This window comes from Anabrus simplex, chromosome 1, assembly GCF_040414725.1.
Source record: "Anabrus simplex isolate iqAnaSimp1 chromosome 1, ASM4041472v1, whole genome shotgun sequence".
In the NCBI taxonomy this organism is placed as follows: Eukaryota; Metazoa; Arthropoda; class Insecta; order Orthoptera; family Tettigoniidae; genus Anabrus; species Anabrus simplex.
In genome coordinates this window covers 1,178,942,055-1,178,964,829 of record NC_090265.1, presented here as the reverse complement: position 1 = coordinate 1,178,964,829, position 22,775 = coordinate 1,178,942,055, and the positions used below count along the sequence as shown (strand labels likewise).

The following is a 22,775-nucleotide window of genomic DNA, read 5'->3' as shown; positions in this document are numbered from 1 at the left end:
GGGAAGGGAGATTAAAGTTGTATTGTTTTGTTTTGACATGTAACAGGTTGCGCTCAGTTTAGCGTTTTCTTCCCACGGATGGGAATGGGAAGAATTTGGAAAGAAAGTCGGCCGTGGCCTATCACAAAGGTACCATTTCCGGTATTTGCCTGGTGTTGAACGTAGGACACCATGAAAATCACTTTCAGGTTGGGCGAGGCAGGACTCGAACCTACGCTCTCCCGAATGCACGCTACTACAGTCGCTCTGGAGCTCTGCGGAGATTAATGCGTGTAAAATAAAACATAAATAATAGTGTTGCTGCCATCTCACTACGATCAGCTCTGAACATTTGCTTTTCTAGAAGGAGCTCTTCCGGTGTTTTGTGTTATGTTTATTTCTCAACTCGTAGAGTAGTATGAACTGTACACTAAACCAGTAACAGCACATCAACCCTCCCTATCCTGTCATGTGTTCGCCTGTCATACACACTTTGCAAACCCATCGCATGTGTACGAGGTGCTTACACGCCTGGTATCTATTCTGTGGCTGAACTCACTCCCAGGAAACTGCTTGCGCCTCAATATATCCTTGCCCGACTTCACGCCATCTGATGCCGCATGCAAAACAGCGCATGCTGTTCTTATTTATATCTCAAAAATTAATTGTCCGATTATGGAAATACTTACATATTTGAACTTGTACGCAGATGAACTTTTAAATCAGCTGTATGAATTTGTGCCGTTCTATTTAAAATATGGAGTTAGTATCAATATCTCGGTTGTTAATTACCCCATGAGACTAAGTAGCACGTTGTTTTACAAGACCCTGCGTACCATTTACCTATATGAAAACAGAATGCTGATATCTTTAATGGTTTAGAAGTTATTTCCGTGTAACATGTTAGGTGAATAACCCTGTAAAATGGATTCACTTGGGGAGCTAACTATTTCCTCAACTGATGAAAATACCATTTGCGTGATGCTGAAGCTATTATTCACCATTTTAGCAGATTTCACTTTCCACCTGCCTATAGCACATCTATGTTGCTCAATTGAAACTCCCATGTTAGCTCACTCGTACACTTATTACCCGTTCAGCATACTGCGCCCTTTCACCTCGCAAGCTGAACCGCAACTGGAAAAATACCGAACAACCACCAGCAGGTATATGACGACCAAGAGGTTCGTGGAAAAGATTTTGTGAAGAGCTGATCAAGAAACAAAATAGTCCACAAAAGTTGGAACACCAACGAAGAGACTAATTTCCCCGTATTTGCCGACCCCGAACTGAAGGCAGCAGCTGAAGATCAACTGCATTTACGGCAAGGAGAGAGAGAATTGAATTGACTTTGAATTGAATTTATTGATGATCTATATGCCACTGAGGCTGAAAAGCCCCTCTATATAGCGTCTTCATATAATACAATACAGCTTTATGAACACACTAACTGCATTTCTTATACTATTAAATTAAACATTAAACGTAAAAAACATAGGTACCAAATCCAGTAAAATTAAAACATGCATTATATAATAAGTAAGAAAGTAAATCATTAAGCCTATTTACTATTTTAGACTTCAAATATCTAAAGAAAAAAAATACAGGTACCAAATGGAGTAAAATTAAAACATGCATTATATACTAAGTAAGAAAGTAAATCATTAAGCCTATTTACTATTTTAGACTTCAAAGATCTAAAGAAAAAATGCAGGTACCAAATGCAGTAAAATTAAAACATACATTATATAATAAGTAAGAAAGTGAATCATTAAAAGACTATTTATTATTTTAGACTACAAGGATCTAAAGAATACAAAGCTAAAGCAGGGGAAACAATTTTCTTAGAAATATACATATTTCCGATTGTTAGACACAAGAATGTCTGATCTCAGTCCCTTGCGTACTCCTCCAGAAAGATAGACGTTAAGGACTGTTTTAGTTGGGTACAGTTAGTGTTTTTGCGAAACGGTGAAGATTAAAGACATTAAAGATACGTGATGCAGTGGAAACGAAGGATTTGTTAAATTTAGTGTTACGATGAAGGGAATTAGAAGGGTAGTTTTGTAAACCTATTTTCTCCGTTATGTACCGACTCCATAGGTTTAAATGCATTATAAGGGCAGGATCGGGTCTTCAGTTTTAGAATTTTGTGCGTAGCAATAGCTACTGGGATTTCCCGACGTTAAAGGGGTTTCATCCATTGCAGCTGTATGTAGTAGGGTGTTATGTGTTCACGCCTGGCATTTGTCACGTAACGAACACATGCGTTTTGTACCGTCTGTAGTTTTATGATCAAAATTTCAGATAAGTCGTTGTATACGACTGAACCGTAGTGAATTATTGGGGAAGAGAGAGAGCTGTATCTTCTGTCGCAAATGTATACAAATTCCAATTATAAAAAAATCAAGTACTTTCACTTTTTTTGTACGTTCACGTAATGTGTATATTAATTATCGCTTGGTGTGTTTACAGCGGGGTACACTGTCTGCGATGTGGAGGGCGTGAAGTGTCTCGCCAACCATGCCGGTAAGTTCAATATGCTACATTATGTTCAGAATAGCACTAATAAGGATATATTAAGTCCAACAAGCCTTTGCTTTTGAACTACACTAGGGAAAATGGAAAGTGTAACTCCGCAAAGAAATGGGCCACTGGTATTGATACAGAAGATAAGAAATGGTTCCATCTAGGTACGTAAACGATACCGGTTTCAGACTAATGGCTAGGTAAGTGATTAGTAACACTGTATACTTCAATTTCAAAAAGTGAGTAGATATATACTATATATCACAGAGTAATACTAATGAGACACTTCAGCTTCCAGAACTGAAATCAGTTTTCTTACATCAGGCTGAATTTTGTTCAATATTAGCCTAGGTCGACCTGCACAAGTAGTCTATTACGGTATTTGTTTTTGAAAATCCTTTCTTACATAAATATGTCATCGGAAAATGTTACGAAGAACTTGATTGCCCTCTAGGCGAGATTGGAATAGACATATCGGGCTTTAACCCAAAAGTCAGAGAGAAGCAAGGAGTTTGATCACTGGTTAATATGTGACAAAATTAGAACCATTAGTTGTTAGAGGTCTTCATTCGGATACTTTGTCAAACATGCCGATTTTCAAGATTTTGTTTCAGCTTATAAGACAGAATCAATGCACTGTAATGCACTTTTTTCGGGTTGGATTATGACCATTTAAGGTTTGCTGCTTTTTTCTTTCTTTCTTTATTTATTTATTTACGGTAATTTATTTTTTATTTATTTATTTATTTATTTATTTATTTATTCTTCTTCCTTTAGCCTCTAGAGTAGGTTTTTCCTTCGGAATCAGCGAGGGATCGCACCTCTACCGCCTCAACGGCAGTGTCCTGGAGCGTGAGACATTGGGTCGGGGTATAAAACTGGGGAGAATGACCAGTACCTCGCCCAGGTGGCCTCACCTGCTATGCTGAACAGGGGCCTTGGTGGGGGATGGGAAGATTTGAAGGGATAGACAAGGAAGAGGGAAGGAAGCGGCCGTGGCCGTAAGTTAGGTACCATCCCGGCATTTGCCTGGAGGAGAAGTGGGAAACCACAGAAAACCATTTCCAGGATGGCTGACGTGGGAATCGAACCCACCTCTACTCAGTTGACCTCCCGAGACTGAGTTCCAGCCCTCGTACCACTTTTAAAATTTCGTGGCAGAGCCGGGAATCGAACCCGGGCCTCCGGGGGTGGCAGCTAATCACACTAAGCACTACACCACAGAGGCGGACAAAGCGCTAATTCATTGAAACTAAATTTCATGTTTTCAATTTTTGTTTGTTTGTTTTGCAACAGGTAGCGTCCACTTTTATTTGTCAATTGAGATATTAAACATAATCTTAAGTTGAACACTCTCGGCGATACGCGCGTTCTCAAAGCGTCTTGATATTTTTCTTTTCCATGTACCCGTTGTCGAGGAACGGAAGTCTGCAACAAAATGCAACTAACAACTCACGTGCAACCATCAGCGTTGGAGTTACTGTGACAGGCACATAATGGGAGTCCAGCCGAGCAAGGACTGCCCTCAGCCGCAGACGAAGTCGACATAACTTCTTACAGACATTGTCGGTGCGCCTAGAAAACCCGCTATGTGATAATATTTCAGTTTAAAACTCTGAATAGAAACGTTTTGTCATTTAAGGTTCAGTATTGCATCAACTATATAACGGATTTTTGTTGGTCGGAAACAACATGAATCGGGTATATGAGCGCTATACTGATAAATGAATGAAAGTCCACAGCCCTGTTTCCAGTCATTTGACCGGGTCAGGAATGAAATGAATGAAGCCCCCATCTTGCGGGGAGGTTAGGAATTGTGCCGGCTGCCGAAGCATGTCGCACTCCTCTGGGGCAATGATTAATGACTGACAGATGAAATGAATTGATAATGGAGAGTGTTGCTGGAATGAAAGATGACAGGGAAAACCGGAGTCCCCGGAGAAAAGCCTATCCCGCCTCCGCTTTGTCCAGCGCAAATCTCACATGGAGTAACCGGGATTTGAACCACGGAACCCAGCGGTGAGAGGCCTACGCGCTGCCGCCTGAGCCACGGAGGCGTCTCGTACTGATAAATCATTTTAAAAAATAAATCGATATGTCACGCCGTTGTAATTTTATTAGCTGCTGAAGTCAGCCAATCAGATCGCTTCGCGGGCCAATTCAAGTGGGCTTTGCGAGACGGTGTTGCTAAATCTGCAAAGAACGGCCATGACGAGAAATCAGTATGAAACACAAACATACTGTGGGTGTCACCACAGTGTCCTTGCTAGGACGGGATCCTGTCAGCTCGGAGGCCCGGGTACGTCACGCATTCCTATCTACGAAATATCACTGTAAAATTAGTCACAAATGGAACATAATAATTACCTTTAGACAGTTGAAGTCTAAAATATGCTGGAAATTAAGAAATATTTTATTTTTGGAGAATATTGTCTATATCTACAGTACTTTACTACTTTACAAGGACTTTTGGTGCTACGCTCACAGTAACACACGTATATCTTTTGTTTGTCTTACACTTTCAACAATTTCGTGTGGGTTGTCTGTGTTCACTGAAGTTCTTTGCTTCCGTTTCATTGCTTCAGTTGTCAATGACATCATTTCCTGAATTGTATCGCGATATGCAAGATTTAATAGGAGACAAAAAGCTATGGCCAATGTACATAAGAAGAATTCTGTGGACTAGTGATTTATTGGTCCAGGGATCATCCTATTTTTCTTTCAACAAAAATCATTTTTGCAGTACTTACGATATTTCTCTGTAATGTGCAGCACCAAGTTGTTGAATGCGTCCTTAGTTGTTTTTCCGTTGAGTTCCAGCCACATCACTAGAACATGGTCATTTGCCTCATTGAAGAACGAAATAACATCGTGAATGCTTTTGACCTCCATTTTGCTGTTTGAACTGGCCACTCTTGACGGCACCAGCAGCGAAACACGACATAAAGGAGTCCTGTGTGCAGGCCTTCAGTATGTATTCATATTTCTCTAATAACGACGGTATTTCTTAATTTACCGCGGATTTTTCACTCCATTTAAGTAAAAGCAATTATTATGTTCCATTTGTGACAAATTTTACAGTGACATTTTGTAGATAGGAATGCGCGACGTAACCTATCACCCCTGGCGAATCGCTTTTCTTCGATTAGTCCTCTCCAGCCAGGTGAAGATTTAGCAACACCGGCTCGCAACGTTCATTTGAATTCGCCCACCAAGCGATGTGATTGGATAACTTCAACAGCTGATAGAATGACAACGGCGCGAGATATCGATTTATATTTTTCAAATTGTATATCAGAATAACCAACCCTCTAAGGCTCATATACCTGGTTCACATTGTCTCCGACCACCCTGTATGTGATGCGGGTCAGTATTTCTCCCCTCAACATTGTCACATAACGGCACTTCGAGACGCAACGACGATATGCACTTCCTCACTCAAAAAATGAGTGAACTTGTACAGAAGAATCAGCGTCAATCTTTGTACACCTCGTTCCGAAAGCCGCGCCTTTCCTATAAAAGAAAAACAATACTAGTATGAATGCTTTCATCTATATATATAAAATAAGAGTTTTGTCTGTACATTGCTCAGAATTTAGAAAGAATGGTATTTCCGTATCGGTCATGTCCACAGTAACAAGAAAAAGCAATTTTAAAAAAATCCGTTATTTTTCTGTATGTATGTATGTATGTATGTATGCGCATTGCGAGAAAATGACTCAAGATAATTAAATGAAAATATGCATCTAAAGTTGGGGATTAAGGCACTGCAATCTAGGTTATAAATAATTGTATTCACTCTGAGTGAAATGCTAGTTTAGGAGAAGGTCCAAAATTTAATTCTCAAATATATATTATTAGTGGCTCTATTGTTTAATACTACACAACCAAAGTTATCTATAATTAAATTTCCAATCATTTATGTCTTGTGAATTTTTACCCTACCGGCTATGATAACAGAGATATTCATGAATTTCGAATTTTGTTGGTTAGTCCATATCAACGCCGAAACACGGGAAAATGGGTGAACAGAGTTTAATGAAAATCGGCATGTAAAGTCAGGGAATAAGCCACTGCACTCTGGGATATAAATAAGTTTACTCACGCTCGATGAAATAGTAGTTTAGGAGAAGGTGCCTAAAATTTAATTTTTAAATACCTATGTTATTGGTACTACATAACGACAATTATAGGGAATACATGTTCCAATCATTTATAACTTTAACAATTTTACCGTACCAATTATAATAATATAATGCATGAATTTAGAGTTTTGTTGAATTGGTCCATATCAACGCCGAGCATTGCTAACATGGAAATACTGTTTATTTATTTAGCTTATGGTACAAGTTTAGCGGCGCACGAATTGAGTAACATGTGAAAATCAGCAAATCATTAAAAAAGTAGAATAAATATAAAAAGTCAAGGTAAAACATAAAGTAGAAATTGAGAGAGAGAGAGATGTACAATACAGAAGAATAGAATGTTCAGTCATGTTAAATGATGATGGTTTTTGACATGATTGTCTTAAGGTTTAAAACCACGTGGTCCTCGATCCATATCGTTAAGGAAAATTTTGAAGATGATTATAAAATATGAGAAAAATTGTCAAGGAACGATCGCTTGAAGAATAAGACAAGCGGGAGTTATGAAAGTAGGAAGGACTGCCTTTACATTAGGTGCTCTAATATCACAGAGTCGGTAGAAAACTAAATGTTAAGGACTATAATATTGAAAGCTCGTAAAACTGATCAACAATAACACTACATTGATCATCGTTATGATGTGATTTGCCTCTTCTGCTGCCGCTCGTCTCCAATAGATGGGATTACTGCTGTGTCGTGAGTAAATCAGCATGCCTGAATATTGGCGGAAAGTAGCTGAGGAGTTAGCTAACTTTGCACATTATATGTCATTGTCCCTTCAACGACGGGTACTGAAGCTAGTTACTCTTAAAATGGTAAATATAAACAACTGCCATATTAGTTTGTGCAGGCTGCCAACTGACATCTACATATATAAAATAACTTGTCCTGACTGACTGACTGACTGACTGATTCATCATCGCCGAACCAAAACTACTGGACATAAAGGAATGAAATTTTGGGGATATATTCATATTAAGATTTAGGTGCTCGCTAAGAGAGGATTTTTGGATATTCCGCAGCTAAGGGGGTGAAAAGGGGGGTGAAGTTTAAAATTAGTGTATCTATATCTCAAAACTTTAAAAGTTTACAGATGTAAAAAATTGGTATTTAGAATCTTCTTTAAACATAAGGAAACACGTATATTTTTCTTTTCGGAAAATCCCAATAGGAGGGGTGAAAAGGGTTGAAAAAGTGGTTGAATGCCTTTAATGAGGATACTTATATCTCAGAAACTGAAGATATTACAGAACTGAAAATTGGTGTTTGGGATCTCCTTTAAAAAGAAACACGTATTATTTTGTTTTTGGAAAATCCATTTAATGGGGGGGGGGTTGAAAAGGGGGTGATTTTTTTAAAATGAATGTAACTATATCTCAAAACTTTAAAAGTTTATAGATGTAAAAATTGGTATTTAGAACCTCCTTTAAAAATAAACAGACACTTTTTTTGTTTTCGGAAAATCCCAATAGGAAGGATGGAAAAGGGTGAAAAAGTGGTTGAATGCCTTTAATAAGGGTACTTATATTTCAGAACCTGAAGATATTACAGACCTGAAAATTGGTATTTATGATCTACTTTAAAATAAAGAAACAGGTATTTTTTCGTTTTTTGAAAATCCAAATAATGGGGGGTGAAGAGGGGAGTGAATTTTTCAAATGAGTGTGTCTACATCTTAAAACTTTAAAAGTTTACAGATGTAAAATTGGTATTTAGAATCTCCTTTAAAAATAAAGGAACACGTATTTTTTGTTTTCTGTAAATCCCAATAGGAGGGGTGTAAAACGGTGAATAATGGGTTGAATGCCTTTAATGAGGATACATATATCTCAGAAACTGAAGATATTACAGAACTAAAAATTTGTGTATGGGATCTCCTTTACAAATAAAGAAACACGTATTGTTTTGTTTTTGGAAAATCCAATTAATGGCGGTTAAACAGGACTGACAAATCGGGGTGAATTTTTAAAAGACTATATCTACAGAATATCTGAGAAACGTAAAATGTTAGACGTAAAAAGTGGGTATTTGGAATCTCCTGTAAATGTAAAGAAACATAGGTGATTTGTTTTTGGAAACTCCACTTAAGGGGAACTAAAAAAGGGGTGAAATTTTAAAATGAGAATTTCTACAGTATATCTAAAACAAACTTAGCATGTTACAGAAGTGAAAAATGGTACTTTTATCTCTATTAAAAAACAAGAAACGTGTATTTTCGGAAATACGACTTGGGTGGAGGAGGGGGGTAAAAGTGACTGAAAATGGTGTTGAATACCTTTAATTATGCTACTGATATCTCAAAAATGAAGATGTTACAGACGTGAAATTTGATATTTGGAATCTTCTTTAAAAGTAAAGAAACACGTATTCTCGAAAAATGCAATGAAGGGATGGGGGGTGAAAGAATTGAAAAATTGACTTAATTGTATGAGAATTACATACATCTAATAAAATCTAAAGTTCTTACGGACGTGAAAATTGGTATTTTGATCCCCTTTAAAAACAAAGAAAAATGCGTTTTGGAGGGGAAACCATCTTGGGGGGCGGGAATGAAAAGGAGTTGAATTCCTTTCATGAGGACACATAAATCAAAAACTGAAGAAGTTAGAGTCGTGATAATTAGTATTTAGAAGATCCTTTACTATTAAAGAAACAAGTATTTTTGCCGGAAAGTACACTTAGGGGGAGGGGGAGGAGTGTGAAAGGAAATGAAAAGAAGTGAAATATTTTTATGGGGATACTTATATCTCAAATCTGAAGGTAATAGACGTAAACATTGGGGTTTTTAATCTCCTTTAAACGTAAAGAAACTTGCCTTCTTTTAATTTTTGGGGGGAGGGAGGGTAAATAAACTTAACGGCGGTGGGGTGTAAAAGGAGGTGAGACCAATTGATTTTACTGTTCATAATGTACTTATAAGGAGCCTCCGCTGCTCAGGCGGCAGCGCGCCGGCCTCTCACAGCTGGGTTCCGTGGTTCAAAACCCGGTCACTCCATGTGACATTCTTGCTGGACTAAACGGAGGCGGGACAGGTTTTTCTCCGGATACTTCGGTTTTCATGGCATCATTCATTCCAGCAACACTGTCCAATATTTCATTTCATTTGTCATTCATCGATCATCGCCCCAGAGGTGTGCTTCGGCAGCCGGCACAATTCTTATTGTCGGCGGTAGATGGGGCTTTATTCATTCCATTCCTGACCATGTCGAATGACTGGAAACAGGCTGTATATTTTCGATGTACTTATTCTGATCATAAACCGATCTTTTTTAATCTTTCCTGGGTTCGTTTTCAACAGCCTCCTTTACCTTCGGAGAACGCTCTTGGATTACAGTACATTCCCCTGGCATATGAATAAAAATTTAAACACATTTGAAATAAATGATAGGAATGAGATTGACCGTCAAATTATTCACCTCTATAATAAGGTCAATAATGCACGGAAGTATGTCATTCGTATCGCCAGAAATCTCGCACACTTGCCTACGCGCGACAATGGTGCTGGTCACATTGTCAACAATGACAATGGCAGAAGATGTAATTTACCGCCAAGTAGCGGTCTTGCATCTTGCTGAGGGGTCCAGAATATCTATAATAATAATAATAATAATAATAATAATAATAATAATAATAATAATAATAATAATAATAATAATAATAATGTTCTGGACCGTCGTCAAATGTGCGGACCACGCTGGAAACGGGTCCTGGACGGGTAATGTCTAAGAATGCAGTCCGGCCGCGGGTTCAGTACCGCCAAGGCACCCAAGACGACACCACGCCGGATCTCCTGAAAGATTTGATCCATATTAAAAATGCTTATAGGAAAAATGGCAAAGATTTAGGGACCCGACTGACCGGGTTGAATACCTGGACCTAGCCCGGGAAGTACGAAATCGATTGCTGGAAAGAAAGATTAAAAATTGGGCGGAAACTTGCCGTAATCTATTAGAAAACGAGTCAGATCGCGAATTTTGGCGGATTATATATAAAACAATAAGCATTCAATTATGAATGTCAATATAATACCGTAGCGAAGCACGGGTATCTTGCTAGTATTACATAAAAGAGTATCCCTAATATTCCCAGTGAATGCAGTGAGATGCTATGAGGTGAAACTACCGTGCAGGTTGCATTAAAACAGACACTCGAATTGTTGTTACTCCTTACCGAGCTCGATACCTGCAGTCGCTTTCGCGGCTAGTATCCAGTATTCGGGAGATAGTGGGTTCGAACCCCACTGTCGGCAGCCCTGAAGATGGTTTTCCGTGTTTTCCCATTTCCACACCAGGCAAATACTGGGGCTGTACCTTAATTAAGGCCACGGCCACTTTCTTCCCGCTCCTAGCTCCTTCCTGTCCCATCGTCGCCATGAAATCTGCCTGCGAAAAAAAAATTGTAGTTACTCCTTGTGAGCACTGTACTTACTAGACAAGAAACCTCTGTGATAATGTGCTCCATTTCGGTCGTGCTGTTACTTGGGGTTGTAGACATTTTCAACCAATCATCTTTTGTGTGAATAAGTGGACATGTTCTACTTACAGACGAAATACAGTCGAGGCAGAAGAGCTGTATGTGTGACTTGGGCTGCATGAACACCGTGTACGAAGTGGAGAAGATACAGGAGGGTCCACACAGGTAAGTAAACATTTTATCATAGAAGGAAACTTGAGGTATTATTGTAAAAATGAGTAACTCGTGGATATTACGCTACACGAAGATTAGCTGAAACATCCGTATTAGAGCTCCGAGACCATCATTATTTCTTTTCCTTCATTGACATTTCTCAATTTTATACGGCATAAGGGGAGCACACAGGACCAAATTTGGAACTTGAGGACTTAAAGCCGGATTTTTTTCTGCTGCCATATCCTAATGAAAATCCGTCTGAAGTTTTAAGGATTCCCCTCGACTCAGTAACTGAATTTTTCGCCCCGTAGTACACACTTAAATGCTTTAGTTTCAAAGTCTAAAGGATAAATGATGCTTCATTGAATAATATTGCAGTCTATGTTGAATATACCCGTACTTTCATTTCTTATTTATTTTGATCGTAAACACGATTAGAAAAACTTCTTAACATTCGTCAATAACAAGACAATATTAACAGCCGTTGTTGGGTTTTCAACGTATCCCCATAATATGCAATGTCATAAGCAGGAATGCAGTCGCCTCGGGTAGAGGTAAACTCGTAGTAATGTGGACAATAAATAAATAAATAAATAAATAAATAAATAAATAAATAAATAAATAAATAAATAAATAAATAAATAAACAAGTAAAAAAATAAATAAATAAATAAATTAAATAAATAAGTAAATAAATAAATAAATAAATAAATAAATAAATAAATAAATAAATAATCCTCGTCCTCGCCAAGGAGGATTTCAATTATACTTGGGAACAAAACATGACGACCTCGACTCACACCACTACACTCCAGCGGCAGCCCAGTGTGTATTAGCGGCTTATAGGATTTACTACGTCTACTGTATCCGGAATTGCCAAATCGTCTACTGCATTCGACACGAAGTTTTTTTTGCTATTTGCTTTATGTCGCACAGACACAGATAGGTTTTATGGCGACAATGGGATAGGAAAGGCCTAGGAATAGGAAAGAAGTGGCCGTGGCCTTAATTAAGGTACAGTCCCAGCATTTGCCTGGTGTGAAAACGGGAAACCACGGAAAACAATCTTCAGGGCTGCCGACAGTGGGGTTCGAACCCACTATCTCCTGAATACTGGATACTGGCCGCACTTAAGCGACTGCAACTATCGAGCTCGGTTTCTTCATTAATATAAACATCTACCTGCTTCTCATGATCAGAGGCGTTCTATACTTATGCAGCATATTCTGAGGCAGATATTCAAATGTTCTAAAGATTCGTGGGTCGGCTCCCGAAGCTTATCTTTAAATATAGAATAAGAGTTTTGTCTGTACATTGCTCAAAATTTTAAAAAATAATGGCATTTCTGTATCGTCGTGTCCACAGTAACAAGGAAATGCACTTTTTAATGTTCCGTAATTTCTGTTTGTCTGTCTGTATGTATGTACGGGCATCACGAGATAATGGCTGAAGAAAATTTAATGAAAAACGGGATGTTAAGTCGGGGAATGATGCACTACAACCTAATTTTATTCACGCTGAATTAAATTGTAGTTTTTGGGAAGGCCTAAAATTTAATTTGGTTTTAAATTGTTATGTTATTAATCGTCCTATCAATAAATACTACATAACTAAAATTATATAGAATTAAATTTCCGATTATTGCTATCTTATTCATATTTACCATACCGGGTATGATAACAGAGATATTCGTGAATTTGATATTTTTTCTTGTTAAGTCCATATGAACGCCGAACCATGAGAATATGGGTGAACATAATTTAATTGTAGAGTTTGAGAATAAGGTGCTGCAGTATATATGTGTTACAGTATAGATTATAAATCATTTTCATTCACGCTGGATGAAATGGTAGTTTAGGGGAAGGTGCCTAAAATTGATGTTTTAAAAATGCATATGTTATTGATCCTATCAAAAATTACACACCGTGACAAAAGTTAAAGTTATACAGTTTTACCGCTCCGACTATGATAATAGAATAATGAATTTAGACTTCTGTTGCTTGGTCCACATAAACGCCGAGCATTGTTAACATAAAAATATTGTTTAATCGTGTTAAATGGCGATGGATTTTATTACGACTGTCTTAAGGTGTGGTCATCATTCCGTATCGACAAAGAAAATGTGAAGATGATTATAAAAAATGAGAAAAACCCGTAAAGAAACGATCGCTTGAAGAGTAAGACAAGAGGGAGTTCTGAAAGGAGTAAGGACTCTCTTTACATTAGGTGTTCTAATATAGTCCACCAGAGTTGGGAGGAAACTGAATATGAAGACTTACAATATCGAAAGCTCATAAAACTGATCAACAATAACATTATATTGACCATTGTTGTGATGTGATTTATCTCTTCTGCTGCCACTCATATCTGATGATTGGGACTACTGCTGCGTCCTGAATAGAACAGCCTCCCTGAATACTGGCGTAAAATAGCTGGGGAGTTGGATAATTTGCACATTCTGTATGATTGTTCCGTCAACGATGGGTAATGCAGCTAGTTTAACATATATAAAAAGCATCTCCTTAGAGGCCATGAAGGTCCTTGGAGGGGTGGAAGGTAACGGATTTCTACTATTCGTAACCTCGGCACGTGATGGGGTAAACTGGTTAGCTTTACGCCCGACCGCCTTTGCCCCCAGGAATTAACCTGGTACTCATTTGAGCGTAGGCTGAGTGAACCTCAGGGCCTTACGCACCTTCGGAAGAGGAAATCTCGTTTCTTAAATTTTACGACTTCCTGACGGGGATTCGAACCCACGTCTTTCCGGGCGAACCGAGCACGCCTTTACCGCCTCGGCCAGGCAGCCCATAGTTTAACATATAATACTAATTAATTCTTTACTAATTTGAAAATAATTGATGTGGAGGATACAAACTAAGGCAATTATACTACTGTATTTTTGAAGGAATATCCCAGATATTCTAGGATATGTTTTTGATGTGCAGTAAGTATTTTAGGGAAATAATCATGTGGATATTATATGAATTTTAATATTTTTAGTGCAAACCCCAGTTAGCTGTACAAAATAATATTTAACTCTGATTAAAATTTTACAAGTTATTACAAGGCTTTAAAAATCTGACCAGTTCTCCATACATTGCAATTGATGTGTGTTACGTATGCGACATTTTGTTTCAGAAGATTTTGTAGTTGCTGTGCTATAAAACATTCCATATTACTATATTTAAAAATAGTTGTAATATCGTACTAAGGCGCGTAAGAAGAGATTAAATTTCTATGTGCATACATTTCTCTACAGGTTTTCTGCAGCAATAATGATTGGGCGATTTTAAAGAAACGGAAAGGATTTCCTCGATTGTTATTAGTTCATGTTACTTACTGCTCTTACTTCATGTGCCTTGTCAACTTTTTATAGGTATATCGTTAGTCCTGACTCATATTTCCTGTGAAGTAATTTTTTTCTTCCTCTACAGGAGAAAAATTGAACTGAGTTTCGTCTCGTGGCCGATGGTGCGCTACAAGCGGGAGGTACTATTCGGCTGGGTCGATTTGCTAGGTGAGTACGTATAGTAGATTTAATCGTCCTGCTGTTGTTACAGACCACTCTGTAACAGAGATGAGGCTAATCATAATAATAATAATAATAATAATAATAATAATAATAATAATAATAATAATAATAATAATAATAATAATAATAATAATCCTGTATTCTAAGTAGGCCTACCTAGGTGTTAATACAAGGAAAGTTCTTCATTGGGTTAATCACATAAATGGGATTGTAAATGAAGGCTACAGATCTCTGCACGTGATTATGAGGGTTTTTAAGGGTTATAGTAACGATGTAAAGTAGAGGGCATATAAGTCTCTGGTAAGACCCCAACTAGAGTATGGTTCCAGTGTATGGGACCCTCACTAAGATTACTTGATTCGAGAACTGGAAATAATACAAAGAAAGCAGCTCGATTTGTTCTGAGTGATTTTCGACAAATGAGTAGCGTTATGAAAATGTTGCAAAGTTGACTGAGAAGACTTGGGAGAAAGGAGACGAGCTGCTCGACTAAGTGGTATGTTCCGAGCTGTCAGTGGATAGATGGCGTGGAATGATATTAGTAGACGAATATGTTTGTATGGTGTTTTTAATGTAGGAAAGACCAAAGTACGAAGATAAAGTTGGAATTCAAGAGAACGAATTGGGGCAAATATTCGTTTATAAGTAGAGGAGTTAGGTACTGGAATAATTTACCAAGGGAGATGTTCAATAAATTTCCAAATTCTTTGCAATCATTTAAGAAGAGGCTAGGAAATCAACATATAGGGAATCAGCTACTTGGGCGACTGCCCTAAATGTAGATCAATATTGATTGATTGATTGATTGATTGATTGATTGATTGATTGATTGATTGACATCATTATTGTCTATTGTGCGATTCACCATTTAGTTGCAAGCTTTTGTGAATTAACTCAAAGCCTGCACAATCCTCCATTTGCAACAATTGATGGTCTTATGAGATAATTGTTTGAATTTTACCCTCTAAGGGGTTCGTTATTTGACAGACAGACAGACAGACAGACAGACAGACAGACAGACAGACAGACAGACAGACAGACAGACAGACAGACTCAATGCAAGGACTTTTTAGCCCGTCCACCGATCCGGTCTTGGGCGCTATGTCCTAATGGATTTGTCCCTTGGCTGTAATTTTGCTGATGAGTGGGTTAGGGTGAGAATTAGAGTCAATCTTTGGCCAGGGTATGGCTGGGTGCATGAGCGCTGTGTATCGGAGTTTATACAGTAGTAGCGCTAGGCGCTTGTTGGACTAGAATGTAAAATTCGCGAGGTACGCGACGATATCAATCTATGACAACTCGCGGCCTCTTGTACTTTAGGCCGTGGGTCTCATAGGAGCCTAGTGTATTGATGAGTGGGTTTCCACACAGATTGTTTTGACATAATGGCCAATTCCCTCCCTAACAGTGTAAATCTGACACAGGTCGTGGAGGTGAGTGATACGTGCGTACCGATCACAACCAGTTATAAGCCGCACGTGTCCCGTAAACCTAGTGCCATTACTCTCTCGCACTCGGGGACTGTTCCAGATCTCACCAGCCAGCGAGATATTAGTGTGCTGAACAAGGACACATTGCTACAAAGTGTCCACTTGTCTTCTTGAGCTCAGGGTTTACTGGGTCCATTTACAGTAAAAGTAAATATTATGTAGTGGTGGTGGAGGTTGGATTAAGGGGGAAAACAACAGGATTATCGACTTCTTTTATTATTTGTAACTGAGTGTTTGTTGTTTGATGGTTGCGATTTACCTTATCAGTTTGGCAAGTAACGAAAATAAATAGGAAACATAAAATTGGGGTTGCTTCAGCGTTCATATGGTACTGAAATATGTTAAGCACACGGTTCGTTTAACAAGAAGTCAGCAGTGTCTTTCACTCTCACAGCCATACTCCTAATTCTTGTATTGCCTCTTACTAGATAGCCGCTAGCGTGACCTGCAAGCCGGCACACAAAATTGGGCGCCGGATACAGTATTCTGAAAGTCACTGTAAATGTGTAAAAAATGTTGGAAATGACGTCCACGAGCGGTACAAGCCTCAACCTACTTAATTTTATTAGAAAACACTTTCTGCAGATCATTTTTTTAATATGTTCCTTATGTAAGCAGTTATTGAAGTTAACATTACCAGAGATATGGAACCAGGCCTCATTTACGTACAGGGTGACATGACGAATATCAACAGTATTTCTTCCAATAGAAACTGTCAACCATTCACGCTTTTCATGACCCTCACATTTCATTTTCTGTACCGTTTTTACTTTGTGCGGAAAAATTTTCAGAGTTTTTCGAACCAGCTTATACGTTGTTGCAAGCCCTATTGCCAATCTGTGCAATGATTTTGAAAGGTACTGTAGCATAGAGTCAGGAATGTTCAACAACTTACCTTCCTTTAGTTGATGGGAGAAATGGGAGAAATATTCCAAAAACCTTGGTTCATACGTTGAAAACGACCAAAGCCTGTAGGTTTTTGTGTATGCCTTTTGTCTTATCTTCCTCATTTAATATTTAGTTAAAAATATTGTTCGGTACTTTTCGATGTATCTTCGTACACAAATTGTGCCTATATCTCTAATTATATGAATGCTCTAATTTTAATATATTGTAGGAAAAAAGTACATTTCATTTTAGAAATATTCTCTCTAAAACGCAAGGAAATTCCACAATGCTTAATGCTAATATCTCTCTGTTTAGTATCGTTTGGTGGTATCGCGGGCTTATTCCTGGGATTCAGTCTGCTATCTGGTGTGGAGATTCTCTACTTCTTCACGATGCGGGCCTGCTGTATGGTGATGCGCAACCAGAATGAGCTGAAACAGCTACAGGAGGAGTACGAAAAGGTTGAGAAACCTCCTCTGGATTTGAGCCTCACGCCCTACTTCATGAAGAGAGACAGCAGTAGCAAGGCTGGCATCTCTCGAGTGATACCAATACAGCATCCTATAAGGTTTCAAGAGCTAAAGGTTCCTAGAAATCAAATGAACAATATTCAGCCAAAAAACAGCGTCTTTGAGTTTCTGCCTTAAACTATTTCACCGATGGATGATGGGTGCTCTCTGAATTCTTCATTTGATGAAGCCTACATTATACCATTATATCGTGGGGAGTCGATTATCATCAGATAATTCGTTATTTGGTCTCTGGAACATAAAAGATGTAGGTGTACTTATTGTGCAACAACCCCGCAGATTCCTTTCATTTTAATTATAAATTCTCCTTTGTCCATCTCATTCTTCTTCCATCAATTTTATTTTGTACGATAACCTGGGTAAGTTAAACGGAGAGGTACACCATTCGCTAGTATAAATTTAATGAAATTCAAATTTTTTTTATTTCTGCAGTCCTATGATTTAGAAAAATGAAAATTTGCAGGTTAAATGTTTACTACTAATATATCGTTAAGACATTCTTAAAATGTTAAAAATATTATCCATTGGTTATCAATAGACTGTAAAACAATCTGGTGTAATTTGTGCAATCAGGCAGCGTTTACACAATAATTACCCCAATTATATAATTATTTATATTTTTCTTGTTTTGTGTTGCTTGTAAGACCCAAGTCTACGACATGCACTAGAATCTAAGACATAGCACTGGAAACAATATTTATATTTGATATTTAAATAAAACGAGGAAATATTTGGCCTTTTTTTCGAATTAAAAAAAATAATGGCACATATTAATCCAAAGATCCTAGTGCATGTTGTTCATATGATTAAAGTTCACAGTCATGAAAAATTGTATTGGATTATCTAAAAAATTGAGAGAGTTATGATGAAAACGCTGTGTAAAAAGTGAAGTTTGAGAAAATGAATGATAAACATTCCAAAGAGTTGGATGTTCATTAAAACTCCCCAGCTGCACACACAGGGCCCTTTTTCTGGTTCATTTTGGCTTCCTCTTCCAACCTCAGTCTCTTTTTTCATTTTCTTGCTTCTTTTGTAGTCTCTGGAACCCATTTATTTTCAGAAAGTATGCGTTTCTCATCTCCATCTTGAAGAAACTGGGAGCAATATGTTCCAATCACAAGCCCTAACTGCTCCAACACTTTAATTCTAACCCTCATTCCATCATTAAAAGTCATAGTAGCATCGTTAACACTAATCTGAACAGTTTTCCTTACAGAAAACATTGTTTTGGGGCATATATTCCAGATTTTAGAGTTGAATTACTCATTATTATTTTGTGTGTAACCACCAACACATCTTATTAACAGTTCTGTTTTCACAAGATTCTTGAAAACTGATTTAATTGTCTCCATAATGGCAGGGGCAAGATTATTTTTATGCTTATACTTGTCTGCAGTGCTTTGTACCACAGCCTGCTGGTAAAGACACCAAGAGTCAAGACCTTTTGAACAAAAGTAATGCTGTGGCTGATCATCTGTGGAAGCCTTGTGGTACCAAATGGCCCAGATGGCTGATCTCATGTTATATGCAGATAAAATATTAGCTCTAATGGCATTCCCATAATAGACAGTGAGGGTATATATCACAGCATCAGTCAGCCGGTTCTTGCCACCGAGTGGCTTCCCATCGCTCAGCTTCTTTCCTCTCATATTCTCCTTTACTTTCCTCAACTGAGATCCCATTCTTTTCTGGACATGTCCAACATATTCCTTTTTCACTTTCCTCAACTGAGATCCCATTCTTTTCTGGACATGTCCAACACATTCCTTTTTCACTATATGAATACCTGGCCTATAAGGCTGGTCATCAGAAACAGCCTTGTAGCTCTTGGTATCTCCATCCCCAATATAATTGACGGACCGTAAATTGTGATTGGCTACACTTCGACTGAAAATCCTTTCTATTCCCTCCACCTCCATGCTTCCTGCAATTCCTTTGTGGTTGATATCATAGACCTCTTCACGTGTCTCCCACTACTCTTGATAAGCTAGGGTGCCAGTCTTGTCTTTCCACTGATCACATCCTTTGCAAGACGATGACAGAACCTGCATATCTATCCCTTTCCCAGTTTTTGCTCCTATAACAGTGCACACACCATGTAGTGAACTGTGACCTCTCGTTAACCATGTGCCATCACTGCTTACAGATATATCCCTACTGCCTGTAAGACTTGCTTCCTCTTCAGCTACCTTACTTAGAGATACTTTAGCTACTTGGTTGGTGGCAGCAAGAATTCTCTGGTACACCAGTGTGTAAGTAGACTTCTTTACAAGTGATGGTACATTCATTAAACCACAAAACATACCTAATCCTGCTATGCTTTGCCCTAAACACCTCATAGCATATATTGTACGCCTGTTTATGGAATAAACTTGGTTGTTTTTTTTCCTAATTTATGGCAACTGTCAAAGGAACCAATTACACCACATCTCTAGCACACTATGGTCACATTACAACCTAAACCTATTATTTTATGTACACTGAGTTTTCACATTTTCCCCACATACACACCAAAGACACTTTTCCAACTGTTCGATGATAATATTTACATCTATTTAAATAAAATCGTAACGACCGTGTGTCTGTACATTGAGTATTTAGGCAAAATTTCCGTACAGTTATCCGTTTCAGGTGTAAAAATGACCATCTGCATAATTTTTAGCTTTTGTGTCTGTTTGTTTGTCTGTCTGTTTGTCTGTTTGTCTGTTTGTCTGTCCTTCTATAACTTGAAAACTACTGGATATATTTCCACCAAACTTCATATTTAGAACCCACCTGTCCTTGGGTAGGTTTTAGAGCAAATATCGTTTCTAAATCCCTGAACTGAGTGGGGATTTTTACGAAACCGAAACCGTGATTTTGCACTCCGTCAAAGTATACACAACCGAACTTAATGGAAATCTACCTGCCTTAATGAAAATTAATTTCTAAACCTTCTTTATGTGCATCTTTTTGATCACAGGATTTAATAAGGGAGATATCATTAACGGACCGTTTTTCGGTACAAATCCCAGCGGACTTAACGCAAGAGTGGGTGCGTGTAAAGCGTATTTCTTACAACTTGAAAACTACTGAAGATATTTGAACCAAACATTATATATTGCATCCATCTGTCCAAGGGTAGGTTTCCTTGGTGTCTGTTTGTTTGTTTGTTTCTTTGTTTGTCTGTTGGTCTGTTTGTCTTTCTATAACTTGAAAACTACTGGATATATTTCCACCAAACTTCATATTTAGAATCCACCTGTCCTTGGGTAGGTTTTAGGGTAAATATTGTTTCTAAATCCCTGTACTAATTGGGGGTTTATACGAAACCGAAACCGTGATGTTGCACTCCCTCAAAATATACACAACCAAACTTAATGGAAATCTACCTGCCTTAATGGAAATTAATTTCTGAACCTTTTTTTCTCATGTGCATCATTTAGATACCAGGATTAATAACGGAGATATCATTAACGGACCGTTTTTCGGTACAAGTCCCACTGGACTTAACGCAAGAGCGGGTGCGCGTAAAGCGTATTTCTTACAACATGAAAACTACTGAGATGTTTGAACCAAACTTTATATTTAGCATCCACCCCTCCAAGGGGAGGTTTTAAGGTTTATACCATTTCAAATTCCCGGAATGGACTGGGGTTTTATAGGGGACCGAAATGGTGATTTTTACTCTCCCACAATATATAAAGTACAAGACCAACCTGACTGGAAATCGATCAAACTGTTTGGAAATCTAAGTCTAATTTCTTTTTCTCATGTGCATTTTTTGACGGGAGGATTAATAAGGGAGATAACATGAAAGGTCGGTTTTCAGGTTAAGTCTAGCGCACATAGCCCAAAAGGTGTTATACGTGGAGCAGATTCCTTATCTATCTAGATAAATCATATCGTAACGACCGTGTGTCCGTGCATTGACAATTTTGGCGAAATTTTCGTATAGCTTTCCGTTTAATGGGTAATAATGACTGTACCGGGCGGTACACCTCCACTCCGCTAATTTAAAATGTGCGCCAGTTGAAACTCCTCTGCTGGAGGAAGTCTGAACTTTATCTACGCTATTAATTCTCTACTTTCTCAGAAGATGTCACCACTTGGAAAATTTTGAGTTTTTGAACTGTGTCATTTTTGATGTGGTTTTGTTTCACTTGAAGTAAGAAGTGTGAACTTTCTCTTCTAGAGGACACTACTGAAGATCAACAATAGTGCAACCTAGTGCGGAGTCAAAGAACTATTTTGTTGGAGAAATTTTTATTTCAAATGTTTGTCTTTGCTAAAAAATTTTTCAGTTATTGTTTAAGTTGGCTGTATACCCCTCTCTTTCCCCTTGTTTTGCATTTAACCAATCCTGAATTTCTTTGAGTTATTTCCGACCAATCCGATGTATCTTCCCCCAACTTGGATATGTTTCTGTACCCGAGCCAATAAAAAGTTTGTGGGAGGGTGTTTTCATTCCCCTAACGCCTAGAACCTTCCGCGAGAGGATATAAACTGCTGATTTTAGGGTCTCCGGGCCACTTCTGTTCCATCTTTCAGTGTATAAAGTACATAGCAGGAGGCGGGAAGCGCCTCTTTCCTCGGCAGCGGTCATCAATAAGGTAATGGCCGATTAATAAATTCTTTCTTTGCTAGCTCAGCAGTTTAACTCTCGGGGCGGGTGCGAGGCGTTCCTCCATGTAACCTTTTCCTAAAATGTAACGATCTTTTCTTCTATTCTCTTTTAAGCTGCATATTGGGATAGAGAGTGCTAACCCTCTCGAGCTCCCACTCACATTGTCTTGAGGTGAACTTATTTTCTCAACCTATTCTTCGTTAATGTAAAACAAATTGTTCTTTTCTTAAGTCACCTCTTTAGCATGGGATTAGCCCTTGTATTAACGGCCTAGTGCCAAGTAGGTCTTAATCAAAGTGTATTAGGAGTGCAAGCTCGCCTCCTCTCAAATTGTTATTTTAGAGATCATTTAATTAACCTGCTTTTCATTTAATAGACCTCAGTAGATTGGGTATTTTACCCCTGTGTTTATGTCCGTTGAGGACAACTTGAAGGTGGAGTTTGGTTT

The 22,775-nt window shown here is 38.2% G+C and overlaps 1 protein-coding gene across 1 annotated transcript in view; it reads left to right on the top strand.

Annotated features, from left to right (window-relative positions):
* The window catches only part of LOC136858434 (sodium channel protein Nach-like), a 53,202-nt gene extending 35,364 nt beyond the window's left edge, over positions 1-17,838 (top strand). The window contains exons 7-10 of the mRNA XM_067137980.2: positions 2,455-2,508; positions 11,198-11,291; positions 14,716-14,798; positions 17,507-17,838. Of these exons, the coding sequence (XP_066994081.2) occupies positions 2,455-2,508; positions 11,198-11,291; positions 14,716-14,798; positions 17,507-17,838 (563 nt within the window). The remainder of the gene's footprint in view (positions 1-2,454; positions 2,509-11,197; positions 11,292-14,715; positions 14,799-17,506) is intronic.
* Positions 17,839-22,775: the final 4,937 nt, after the last annotated feature.